General features: G+C 57.4%; 1 protein-coding gene across 6 annotated transcripts in view; it reads left to right on the top strand.

Annotated features, from left to right (window-relative positions):
• Positions 1-12135, top strand: part of EPB41L1 (erythrocyte membrane protein band 4.1 like 1) — a 63289-nt gene extending 51154 nt beyond the window's left edge. For 3 of the 6 annotated variants that reach the window (XM_086760926.1, XM_086760924.1, XM_086760925.1), the window contains 9 exons: positions 534-641; positions 2047-2445; positions 3785-3895; positions 4300-4380; positions 4571-4633; positions 5521-5616; positions 6569-6649; positions 7584-7700; positions 9134-12135. In XM_086760926.1, the coding sequence (XP_086617052.1) occupies positions 534-641; positions 2047-2445; positions 3785-3895; positions 4300-4380; positions 4571-4633; positions 5521-5616; positions 6569-6649; positions 7584-7700; positions 9134-9142 (1065 nt within the window). In that variant the 3' untranslated portion in view covers positions 9143-12135. The remainder of the gene's footprint in view (positions 1-533; positions 642-2046; positions 2446-3784; positions 3896-4299; positions 4381-4570; positions 4634-5520; positions 5617-6568; positions 6650-7583; positions 7701-9133) is intronic. The other 3 variants (XM_086760929.1, XM_086760928.1, XM_086760927.1) reach the window with 1 other exon arrangement.
• Positions 12136-12574: the final 439 nt, after the last annotated feature.

The following is a 12574-nucleotide window of genomic DNA, read 5'->3' as shown; positions in this document are numbered from 1 at the left end:
TCCAGACGGAAAGTTCATGCGCATGTTGTGTGGCTCTGTGGCCGTGTTCCGTGGCTCCTCACACATCCATTGACCGACGGCAACCGCTTTGCATCCCTGTCCTTTATGTGTGTGTGTGTGGGCAGGCTTATTTGCTGAATGCAGACACGCTGGCCAGCTGGTTCATCAGCTTTTGTTTTGTGACCCCTCCGACATTTGGGCTCCCTGGAGAATGCCACTCGCTGCACCCGAGAGCGGGCACCCGAGCTTCGTGGCCAGGAGCAAGACCGGGAGACGGGGGGTGGCTGAAGGAGCTGCGACTCCGTCACCAACACGCGTGCGCGCCTAGCAGCAGCGTGTTCACGCTTCCAGCTTCACCCTTGCATTTCTTACATTGATGTCCCTTCTTGCTTAGCTCGCCGACCTCACCCGCCCTCCCCTGTCTTCGCCAAGCTGGTGGCTGGGTGATGAACTGGCTTTCTCCTCTCTTGTAAGCATTCGATCAGCTCCTGTAGCCTTCGTTTCTGTACAACTAACCATTTTCTCTAATCCAGAGCAAATCTCAGGAACCAGGCGGGGAAGAGAAGGATTTATCTGACCTGTCAGTAAAATCCAGCCCGAAGGAAAAGCGTTTAAAGACTGCTGTTCCAGTGGTCTTCCAGGTCTCCGTGCTGTTTTATCACTGCTTCTCACCATAGTACGAGAGCTGACCGTAACAGCTACGGGCTGCGTGCTTCCAGCTCCTCCGCATTGCAGAGCTGTGATGTGTATATCTATACGCACACAGACCCGGTGGGGCGCGTTCCTGCTGAGTTCCTTTGGCACCCTGTGTCTCATACCTCTCAACCTCCCAGCAGCGCCAGGGGAAGGCTGTGCCGGCACAGCCTGGCCCGTTGAGGGATGGCTCTGGCTGCGAACGCTTGGGCCAGGGTCCGGGACAGGGGGTTTCCTCTGGCATCCGTGGGCTTGGAGCTGTTCCTGAGGGAGAGCTGCCTGGAGCAAGACGCAAAGTCCAGCAGTGGGTCTAGATTTCCCAAAATCGAGCAATGGGTCTAGATTTCCCAAAAATCCAACAATGGGTCTAGCTTTCCCAAAGTCCATCAGTGGTTCTAGATTTCCCGAAATCCAGCAATGGGTCTAGATTTCCCAAAGTCCATCAGTGGTTCTAGATTTCTCAAAGTCCATCAGTGGGTCTAGATTTCCCAAAGTCCATCAGTGGGTCTAGATTTCCCAAAATCCAGCAATGGGTCTAGATTTCCCATGGCTTCATGGCAAAGCACGGCAAGGGGAAACGTGCCCTCTGATGGCAGAGTTGAGAGGTATGTCCATGTCTGGAGAGCTAAGGAGGGAGGGCATCCCTTGGCTCTCGTCGTGCTGTCCATTACACTGACCAAACGCTCAAACAGGCCGTCCCTAAGACGCCCCTGGCCGCGGGAGGCTGCTGGAGGGGGAGCCTGGTGTTGGTGGGGCAGATTCACCCCCGCGCAGGTGGCCGCCCGGGCTGGGCTGGTCCTGCTGCCCCTGGGTCCGCGGGGCCCGGGCGGATGCTCAGTGGAATTGGCACGCTCTCTTGCTTCTCCTTCACCCTGCCTGGCTGATGGGGCCCTTTCTTTCAAACTCTTCTCTCTTTCCCTTTGTTTGTTTTTTTTTGAGTGCCCAACCTTACTGACATTCGATAGCGCTGGCGTCTGAGCTGTTTCTGAATGTCTCCTAACCGGCCTGTTCTCCACACATCTGCTGCCACCGGGTGCACTGAGGTGGCTCCAGGCTGGCCAAGCTTTCCTGTGTGACTGACCCTTTCTGGAGATGGTTAATTACCAGTAGGCTTTTGGCAAAATCCGATTGAATAACCCTTCTCCCCCAACCCCAACCCTGCAAAGTCGCTGCTGTCAGAAAGGTTTCAGTCTCGGTGCTTGAGTTGTGTTTGACTCTACTCTGTGATGTTTGCTGCAGCCTTCTTTCTCCTCCTCCTCCTCCTTCTTCCCTCTCCCCGCCGGCACTGCCGGTGCTGCTGCGCCACGCGGCGCTCACCATCTCCGTCTCTCTCCGCCATTGTGTCTCATTCAGAGAGCGGGCTTGAGGGAGGGCGCTGAGGAGAAAGCTAAGCCACCTCGGCACAGGGCTCCCGAGAGCGACACCGGCGATGAGGAGCAGGACCAGGAGAAGGACTCGGTCTTTCTGAAGGACAACCACCTGGCCATAGAGCGCAAGTGCTCCAGCATCACAGTCAGTTCCACCTCCAGCCTGGAAGCAGAGGTGGACTTCACAGTGATGGGCGACTTCCACGGCACAGCCTTTGAGGACATCTCCCGGAGCCTGCCCGAGCTGGACAAGGACAAGAGTGAAACGGAAGATGAAGGCCTGGTTTCCTTCCAGCACACTGACAAAGTAGTTCCTGGATTGGAAGAGGATGCCAAAGGCGGGGAGAAAGTCTCCCAGCCCAGCCCAGATATCTCCCAGCCAGAGGTACACAGGGATGCCATCCACTGAGGCTGTCTCAGCACCATCACGCTCCGTGTTGTGGTTCCCAGTATTGCCTCGCGGGTCTGCGCTCCCACACTGGTTTGGAAGAGCATGCTAGCTTTCAAACCTCCCCCGGCTCCGGGCCGGCATAGGTGTTTTCCCCCGATGCACGCTGCTGTCTGTGTTGCATGGCTCTGTCGTGTGTTTTGTGCCTCTGCTAACCAGGAGAAGTCACCGTCATCTCGTCATCCCTTCTTCCTCCGGCCACTGCAGCATGCCAGCGGCTGGCAGGGGCACGCGTCACTAACCAGCGCCTCTGTCCTTGTGTTTTGCATGAAGTTGGTGACCGGTTTGCATAGCGAAGAGAAACATGTTGCCAGCTAACCTCTCTGGTCGTGCCAGGGCTGGGAGGGGTTTGCCGGGAGGGCTGTGGGAGCCGCTCCGAAGCTCGTGGAGCGTCACTCCCGTGCCAGGAATGATTGTAACAGGGCAAAGAAAAATGCATGCGGCATGTGTATGGAAGTTGGGTGTACGCCACGGGGAGAGAACGGTAGAGCCAGCCCCAGCTCAGATGAAACGTAGCCTTGCCTCTGCGCCAGGCCAGGGCCGGGCCACCTCCTGCGCGGCCAGCGCCGGGCCAGCCCTCCGGCCCTGGCAGGTAAGTCCCCACGCTGCCTGGAGCTGCCAGGCGAGTCCAGACCTGGAGCCAGGAGGAGGCTGCAGAGTGAGAGGGAGCTTTCCCTGAGCCTGCCTGGAAACCCTTGTGCGGAGCATCCGTGGGCTCCGGGATCGCAGCAGGGCCACGGCTGTGGGTGATCAGCTCCACGGTGCCAGGGGAGGCTCGGGAATACTGAGCCCTGGCCGAGTGTTCCCTGTGCAGGAGCCCTTGGCAGCTCCAGTTTCCTGGAGCGGGGGAGCGCTGGAAACCTGTCTCCGTTCCCCCGAGGTTCTGACACCCCGAGTGTAACCACAGCTGCCAGGAGCTGGTGCAGCTCAAAGCTGCTGCGGGGCACTCGGTGGGTCTCGCTCACCTGTTGAAGACCAGTTTGACCTAACCCATGGTGTCTATAAATCTAGCCAAAAAATCCCTGAAAACCCCAGGGGCAGAGCGTCACGGGGTACGTTGGACGCACCGTCACTTTCCGTGGTGACCGTCTGCCCCAGGCAACAGCCTGGCCTCTGGTCCTCGACCAGGCAGGGCTGGCTGTGACGCATGTGGGACATCGTGCGCTTGCGGAGGCGTGGGGCGGTGATGCTCTGCTCAGAGGAGCTGGTGCACAGGGAGCACTCAGGGCTGTTGGCGTCATGCGCTGGTGCCTCACTGACTGTGTTTCTTCTGCAGCCATCAGCCTCAAAAACAGACGCTGTGACCGGCGGCCTGGGGCTGGGCGGGAAGAAGCCCGAAGCAGACGGCACCGCTCCCCACCAGGTCGGCAGCACAGACGCAGCCCAGGTGACGTGGTGGCTCTGTCCCCCTGTGTCCCAGCTCCTCAGTGGCTCTGCCGAGCCTCAGTCCAGCAAAATCTGTCCCCAGACAGCAGCGCTGGGGGGGTGGGTGGCTGAGTGGGGCGGTCGGGGGCCTCTGCTCACCCTTGTCTTGCTGGGGTCCCCAAAACATCAAACCAAAGCCACCCAAGGGATATTCTTTGTGCGTCCCTGGCCCCGTCTGCCGTGCAGCGTGGGGACATCTCCAGAGGGTGACAGCTACCACACATGCTGCACCACGTGTGTCCGTGGCCTCATGGCTTTCCCCAGCTTCCCCTGGCAGCAAGGACGGGGGAAGCAGCAGCACTGTCCCCACGAGTGTCACCGGCTCCCTGGCACCTCCCGGCTCACCAGGGTTCCTTTGCTCGGCAGGCAGAAGGAGGCACCCCGGGCAGCAGAGACGCCACAGCCGCTGCTCATGCTGGCACCGCGGAGACGACGCTGGTGACCTCAGTAAGCGGGGCTGGCCCCTCGAGAGGTGGGGGAGCCGCTGTCCCCTGCGGTCCCTCTGCTCCGGCGAGGGCAACTGGGGCCGGCTGTGCTGGGAGGGACCCTGCCCCACCAGGGATGTCTGCGGAGGGTGACCTGCTGCGTTTGCCCCGCGTTGCCTCCCAGGCAACGCGCCCATCTGCTCTTCTTGCAGGATCACAGCACCAAGGCTGGGAAAGGGGCCGTTCCCGCGACAGACCTTCGCTCCCTCTCACCGGTGAGGGGGGGACGTGGACCCACCAGCCAGGCCAAGTGGTAGGGAGGGAGGGAGGCAGCCCTGTGGGGTTGGGGTGGCCTGGGGTTGGTCCCACAGGGCCCCCTCCCGTGTTCCCAGCACTGGCACCCTCGGCTGCTGTGTCGGTACTGGGAAGAGCAGAAGGATGCTCAGAAGGTTGGGGAGAAAGGTGGCAGGGGACCCCCTGGCCGTGGCCTTTCTCCTGTGCCAGATGTGCACCCTGAACATCTGCTGGAGGAGGATAATTCCTAAAAAACAGCTCAGTCCCTGGTGAAGCCTCATAGCAGGCTGAGATACCCAGGTGTCCTGCCTGGCCGCCCAAGGCCACATGCCATCTCCTGGCTCCCAGTGGAGTGACAGCCGTCACCACTGCCGGCAGCAGGCCTTCCTGAGTGAAGAGTTTTCCGACTCGATTGCCTCATTTCGATGGAGTCAGGCCTGGCCGAACGCCACAGGCCGCCCCTAGGCTCGTCACTTTGTGCAGCAGGGAGAGTGTACCCCACGCTGCGTGGCTGGGGCACCAGCACAGCTTTCCTAGCGCTCGCCACGCAGAGTGGGATGGACAGAGCTCCAGATGGCCTGAGAGTGGCCCTGAGGATGGATGGGGAGGAGCAGAACGCAGCCGTGAAATCATCTCTCGCTGCAGAGGTCCTTTCCTGCAGCTCTGGGCTTGGGGTAGCTGTGGAAACCTCTCCCTGGTCTGGTTGGAAGCACAGGGCAGTGTCTGGTTTTCCCGTTGCTGCTCCCTCCCCTCCTGTGCTTGGCTGAGGAGGTGCATCCCAGTGGAAAGGTCCCAGCTCTTCGGGAGCCAGCACCGGGGGGGCTCCCCTGTGGCGGCCCCACTGATGCCGCTGCTCTCTGTCCCGCAGATCACCAGCAGCTCCGCCGGGAAGGAAGTGCTCACCAGCATATTCAGTGCCACCGCGGAAACCCTCTCCACTTCCACCACAACCCACGTTACCAAGGTAGGGCAGCTCCAGCGGGGGTGGCCGGGGGTTCCTGATGCAAGCTGCTGGAATTTGGGGATGGGAGGGTTTGTACTGTGGTTAGAACAGCGGGAAATGCACCTCTGCTCCTCACAAGCTGAAGAAGTGTCTGCTGTCTCGTGGGGGGTGGCAAGCCAGCACAGCGGCCCCGTGCCCGGTTCAGCCCTGTCCCATCCAGCCCAGTGTGACAGCGGGGAGCTGCAGGCACGGACAGCGGGTGTTGGGTGCTCATCGCCCCCACGGACTGCGGACACGTGATGTGCCCGCCTCGACTTCTTGGTGGTGTGGGAGGGCAGGGAGTCGTCGGGGCGAGAAGGAAGAGCAGCGCGGTGTGACGGCCCTCCTGAAGCCAGCTGCAGGGCAGAAGGGACTCTGAATTAGGCTGCCAGCAGCGTGCGTGCGAGTGTCTACCCGTACCAGTGAGTGTTCCCAGATGTACCCTGACCCCAGGTCCCCCTGGCCCAAGAAGGCCACGGCAGCAGTGCTGGAGCATCTCGCCTTGTGTCAGCTGTGGGATCAACGGTAGCGTGGGGCGATGGCGTTTTTTAGAGATGGAGTGGCACAGGCAAGAGGGAATGATGGCAGGAAATGAAGGAGAGGAGGCTGCAGCAGAGGACCTCACCCATGGCCATTTCATTCCCAGATTAAGTGCACGTAAATGAAAATAGAAGCAGGTGAGGGGCCTGAGCAGGAAGGAGAGGTGCTCGTACCTGCCACTTGGCCCATTTCCTTTCCTCCTCGTCTATGGCCAGCCGTGTCTTCCCCGTTCTAAACCACGCACCGAGTCAAGGGGAGTGGGGGAGAGGCGGAATTACAGAGGGAGTTCCTAAGGTGATGCTGGCACTGTCCCGGCTCCCGTGGGCAGAGCTACATCTGCCACGAGCTGGCTTGCAGAGATCCATGGGTGAGTGCTTTCCTTCTTCTCGTGCAGACTGTGAAAGGAGGGTTTTCCGAGACCCGAATAGAGAAGCGCATCATTATCACAGGAGATGAAGACGTGGACCAGGACCAGGTAGGAGCAGGATGCCCAAGCTTTGCTTGGCTCTGGCTGCCCCTAGCTGCAGCACCACATGCTTCTGGGTCTGGCTTGCACCTCTTTACTCCTTCTCTCCAAAAAACTGACCCCAAACCTACTAGCTCTGCCCAGCAGTGCAGGTCCCCATGGGGTGCTGCGACACCCCTGTGAAGCCGCAGCCCAGCTCCCATCAGCGCCCGCTGCAGCAGTGGAGCAGCAGTGAAGGTTACATACCAGCACTGAGCCCAGTGATGGGGTCGCCTTTTTATTGTCATAAAACAAGTTTCCAGTTGTCCTTTGTTGAAATGCCCCAAAGTGACTCAGGTTCTCCCTTCTTTCCAGTACAATCTCACTGCAGGTTGACTTCAAGTGGTGGTGTTTTGCGTCTGCCTCTGTGGCAGAGGGAGAAAAAGAGAAACTTATGACGAAATGACAGAGACTGACACAAATCTCTAGGGCTGCAGGGTCATTTTCCTGTGGCCTAACCCTTAGGGATTTGTTGCTTAAGAAGAAAAATTCAACAGCTAAAGTATTTAAAAGGCTCTAACATAATTTTTAGGGTTTTTTAGAATAATTTTAATTAGATTGTTATTGTAGGTTTTTCTAGGGTTTTGCTGCAGAGAGAATTGCTGCTGTTCCTTTGTGTGGGTTCAGCAGGGAGCCTGGGACGCAGCGCATCTCTGCAGAAAACGCCAGCAAGAGAGAGGCAGTGCATGAGGCACGGCACTGGTGTGCCAGTCCCCCGTTACAGGTGGGCTCCAGCCTCTTCTGCCAGGCTGCTGTGGGTTCAGCTTTGAACCTCTGCATCCCCGTCCTCCTGGAATCCCACTCAGCTCCAGCTGCTTTCTGTCCGCTGGTCCTGTCTGGCCGAGAGCAACGTACCGGATTGCAGGGAAGCGGTGATAAGCGCTTTCATCCTTCTGCTTTCCAGGCACTGGCTTTAGCAATCAAAGAGGCAAAACTGCAGCATCCCGACATGCTGGTAACCAAAGCTGTGGTGTACAGAGAAACAGAACCTTCTCCAGAGGAACGGGACAAGAAACCTCAGGTGGGTGGCGAGGTTGCCAGCTGTGGTGCGTCCCTGCTGCCTGGGGCTGGCTGTAGCTAGGCAAGCGTCCCTGGCCCCCACCAGTGGCAGGCGTGGGCTGGCGTGGCTGCCCCTCGGCACCAAGGGTGGCAGCTCTCAGCCACCAGTCCCAGTGTGGTGGGGGCTCTGGGCCCACCTGATTGTGGTTAGAAAGCCAGTGCTGTGCCACCAAAAGCAATTCTGCAAGATGTCACCGTGCTGTCCTGCTCAGCAGAGGGGTCAGGGTCGTTTGCAGGTAAAGGAGGAAGGACCTGCCTGTCTGCTGGGGCGAGGAGGGGAAGGGGTGATACCAGGTTTGTGGATGGGCTGAGGAACTGGGAGACAGGTTCTGCAAAGGCAGTCCAAAGTATCAGACCAGTGTTTGCAAAAATAAAAAGGGGGATTTCTCCAGTCCCACTTGGGTTCCCCAGGTTGTCTTTTTCTACATGTGCAGGTGCAGGCAGCAGCACACAAGGTCTGCACCTCCCCACAAACACCCCAAAGCAGTCCCAGCCCCAGACATTTTTCTTCAGGGCAAAGCTGGCCTGAGGAGTCCTGCCCCACTCCTAAGCCCCACTGCGGCCCTGTGCTCCCCCATCAGCTGGGTTGCCACAGCTCTTTGGTGGTGGCACAGCCCAAGAGAGCTCGGTGCCAGGGCAGCTGAGGGGCAGGGGAGCATGAGGGAAAGGAGAGGGGAAGCTTCAGGAGGCAGCTTCACGGCTGAAAAATGTATGAGGGGCTCTGTCAGCAGCCAGGCTGCAGGTGCACTTCAAGAGGCCTCTCTGGAAATGTGATTTTGTGTTTCTTTATCGTAAGGAGATTTTGATTGGCAGCTTTTAAGCTTGGAAAAGCGACCAGCTCTGTTGCAGCTTGGAAGGGCAGAAGAGGCTCTTAGAATCATAGCATCTTAGAATGGTTAAGGTTGGAAGGGACCTTCAAAGCCCACCCAGTCCAACCCCCCTGCAAGGAGCCGGGACATCTGCAACCAGAGCAGGTTGCTCACAGCCCCGGCCAACCTGGCCTGGAATGTTTCCAGGGATGGGGCATCCACCGCCTCTCTGGGCAACCTGGGCCAGTGCTCCACCACCCTCTTGCTTCTGCCTAATCTTCCCTCCTGTCGCACAGTACAAACAAGCAAGCCCAGACACTTCTGCCTCGCTTAGGGAGCCACCCAATTTTGATTGAACGGCTTAAAGCAGGGGAGCAGTGACTCACCGTTACCTCCCCCATACGCCAAGACCAGCCCAGGGAGCCCAGAGTTCCTGCTCGTTACCATGGGTCCTGGTAATTAAGTGCGATCTGTGGCCCCAGGTGTTTGTAGAGTTACTGTTCAGTGCCCTCGTAGGCAGAGGAGCCCGTCCATAGCCGAGAAAACCAGCCCCCCGTGACTGGTCGTTTCCATCTGCCTCGTACAGGAATCTTGACCAACATGTTCATGGAAGTCGGCATCTGTGTTCAAACCTGGAGAACAGTGGAGAAGGAGCCTTCGTGCTGGATTTGTCAGCAAGACGTAGACATCCTGGCTGCAATGTTCATGGCGAGAGACAAATTTTTTTTAAAAAGGAATAGCAAATATATTATATATATATATACATACATACATATATATATATATATATATATATAAACAGAAACAAAACGCATCCTTGCACTGCTGCTATATGCTGGAAATGAATAGCAAACATCACCAACAAACAAAGCCAACCCTCTGCAGATAAATTGAAGAATTTACCGGATTGGTGATAAAATGAGATTTAAAAAACCGTGATAATAACAATAACATTGTTAACGATACAGTAAGCCACCATCTTGCATGTTACATTAAAGGATACACAATCATCAGCTCATTGTTGCACACTGAATGGAAAGGAAAACTGCTTTGCAACAAAGCAAGAAATAAGCAAACTGAAATAAAAAAAACCCACAAGCAGAAGCAAAACCATTCCCCACCTCTGGAAAGAAGAGAGAAAAACATTGAGTTTCTTACCTGAGAGTTATTTTCCGATTCGCAAGCGTCATTTCGCCCTCCTCGCCCCGTGCTGGTTCTCTGGCGTGTCTCGGGGTTCTGTTGGCTCTTCCCCTTCCGTCCCCTGTCCTCTCTGTGCACTTGTCCAGCCTCTTGTTCTCTGAAGGTATTTAAGAACGGGTTTCATTTCAGACAAAACCAACGGTATGTATATGGTTTCTCATTTATACAAAGCAGCCTGTAGGGGTTTCATATGGATGTGCATTTCAGTTATGTATATTATTATATATAACGAAGGGGGAAGGGGGGGAACAATACTGAAATAATTCAACAGTGCTGGTAAACATGATGACAACGTTAAATTATTAACTCTTTGATTGACTGTGGTTGGTGTATTTTGAGACTTAGATCATACGTGGAACTCTCGGTCCTGCAAGAAGAGAACGGGGAGGGTTTCGGCTGGTGCTGTTTAGGGGGGAAGGGGAGAGGGCGAGATGGGAGATGTCCCGCCCACTGATCTGCAGTGTATGGCAGTCGGATTCGGAGGGGCCGGGGTGACTTGGAGGGGCAGGGAAGGAGGTTGAGGCTGCGGCTCTGGCAGCTGTCGGCAGGATCCTCTCCCCAGTCCCCACCCCGAGCCTTGCTGGGAACGAGGTGGCAGCCGCAGGACTGTGTTCGCCGCTCCTCTCCAGCCCACTGAGCCGTGCCGGTGGTTGAGGTGGTTTTGCTTTGTTTCTGGATCCCGGTAATGAAGTCACTTGAGCTTTGTAGTAGGGCCAAAGGCAGAGGGGTTGTTTCTGCCCTGCCTCCCCTGCCGCCCGGGTTGTGGTGGCAGGGGTTGCCCGAGGCGCTGTGGGCTGGTGGCAGCAGTGTTGGGGCGATGGCAGTCCTTCCCCAGCCTGCCGAGGGATGGGCAGACCCTGCTGTCACCGTCACTGCAGAGCGTGCCCAGCGTCCCAGGCCGGACGAGGTAGCCCAGGCCCTCTGCATAAGAACACGCGTGTCAAGGTGTCAGCGGAGCTGCCTTCTCCCAGCTCGGCCTTTAGCCACAGGCTTCCTCTGCGGCTGCCTTCGGAAGGGGATCATGGGCCACGCCCGGGGCCTCGCACACTGTGAACCAGGCAGTTAGGGTAGACTTGGAACCAAATCAGAAGGGAAAGGAAATAAGCAAGTTTCCTTCTTGGAATCATCTCTAGCTCCTGCGGAAACAGAAGAGCCCACGATTCTGCACCATTTTGCCTTCAGTCTCCCACCCCTCACACAGACCGTGCCCAGAAATGGGGGCATTTGGCCGGGTCCTGCAACGGCTCGGGGGAGCACCCGCGCCGCCAGGATGTTTTGGGCAGACCCCGCTCACCGCCTTTGCTGTGCTAGCAGAGAGCGTACTCCCTGGCAGCCGCGGTTCACCGTGTGCTGGTATGGTACGTCCCCGGGAAGTCTGTTCTCCCGGCGGAGAGGTTTCTCCTGCAAGCATGAGAGGCACGAGCACAGGCTGCCTGGGGAGCGGGCAGAGCGCCGCCGGGTCGGGAGGGTCTCCCCAGCTTCCATGCAGCTACCCTTAGAGAGCAGGCTCCCAACCAAAAAAGAGTTAAGGCAGTTGCAGAGGCTACTTTTCTCTCTTTTTTACAATACACCCAAGCCAGCTGTAACCAGCAGTAGCACTTACAGAGAGAGGTGGGCTGGTGGAGGTCTTGTGGTCCGCACACGGCACTGGCGTTCATCAGCGTCCGCAGGGGCGCCCGGCTGGCTTGGACACCTTGACCACCACCAGAGGCTACGCCAGACGAGATACTTGCTTTTGACATTGCGTAACAGTGTTAAAATCCGAGGTTACTGTTAAAATTAGTGGCCTTACAGAGTTAGACTTGATGTGTGCTTGGACTGAACTGAGTTACGTGTGGAGTGAGCAGACCCAGTCCCTGGCTTCCGCAGCGTGTTTAATGGGTGGCAGTGTTTAAAAAAAAAAAAAAAAATTTAAAAAAGGAAAGAAAAAAGCTCACTGCTTGTTCGCCTGGTGAGGTGTGGGTTTCTGCTGCTCAGCAACAGCTGAGGCCCCCGCGGGCTCAGCGCCGCCATCCCGCCCGTCGCCTTGCTCCGTTTCAGATAGCTGACCACTGCTTGTTTTCTTCCAGGGGCCTTTCTGTGGAAAGGGGTGGGAGACACGAGTGCCTGTTTTTACCTGACCCCACAAATTCACTCCAAACCTGGCCTGTGATTGCATGAGTAATAATAACAGTAACAATAACAATAATATTTATTTTTATTTGAGAAGCACCTTACCAACCAACTGCAACGCTCTGTCGTTCCTTCACTAACTCTCCTTTTCTCTTCCCTTGTTCTCCCTCTCCCCCCTTCGGTCACACTCCTTTTCAGTGCTCGGTGGTGTATGTGTGTGTGCTCACTGTTCTTGTATTCAATAAAAGTGAAATAAATGTGTTTGATGCTAAACCAGCTTGGGGCCTCAGCGGACTCTTTCCTAGGGAGAGGATGGAGGAGTGAAGGGGGGATCTTGCAGCCGGGGTCTGCTCGTGGAAATACCGGGCTCCGTCCGAAGCGGAGACGGTGCCAGGTTGGGTTTGTGGCTGCTGGAGCTGGCAGCAGCTTCGGGTGCTGGCTGCCGACCCTCGGACGGCGGTGGGGAGGACCCTCCGAACGCAGAGAGAAGCGGCGGCAGCTGCCCCCGGCAGGGTGGGCGTGGTGCTGCGAGGGCGTGGGTCCCGCTGCGGGGCTCTCAGTCCCGGCTGGGAGCGCTGGGGCCGGGGGAACGGCTGCCAGCGGGGGGTCTGGGGGGAGAGAGGGGGGTCTGGGGGAGCGGGAGGGCGAAGGGGAACAAACGGCCGGGTTTGGGGTCTTGGGAGCCGAGGGGAGCAGGGGAGCCCAGCCCGCTGGG

Source organism: Chlamydotis macqueenii, chromosome 16, assembly GCF_036417535.1.
Source record: "Chlamydotis macqueenii isolate bChlMac1 chromosome 16, bChlMac1.mat, whole genome shotgun sequence".
NCBI classification, from domain to species: Eukaryota; Metazoa; Chordata; class Aves; order Otidiformes; family Otididae; genus Chlamydotis; species Chlamydotis macqueenii.
The sequence above is the reverse complement of the archived record's forward strand: the minus strand, read 5'-3'. Positions and strand labels throughout refer to the sequence as shown.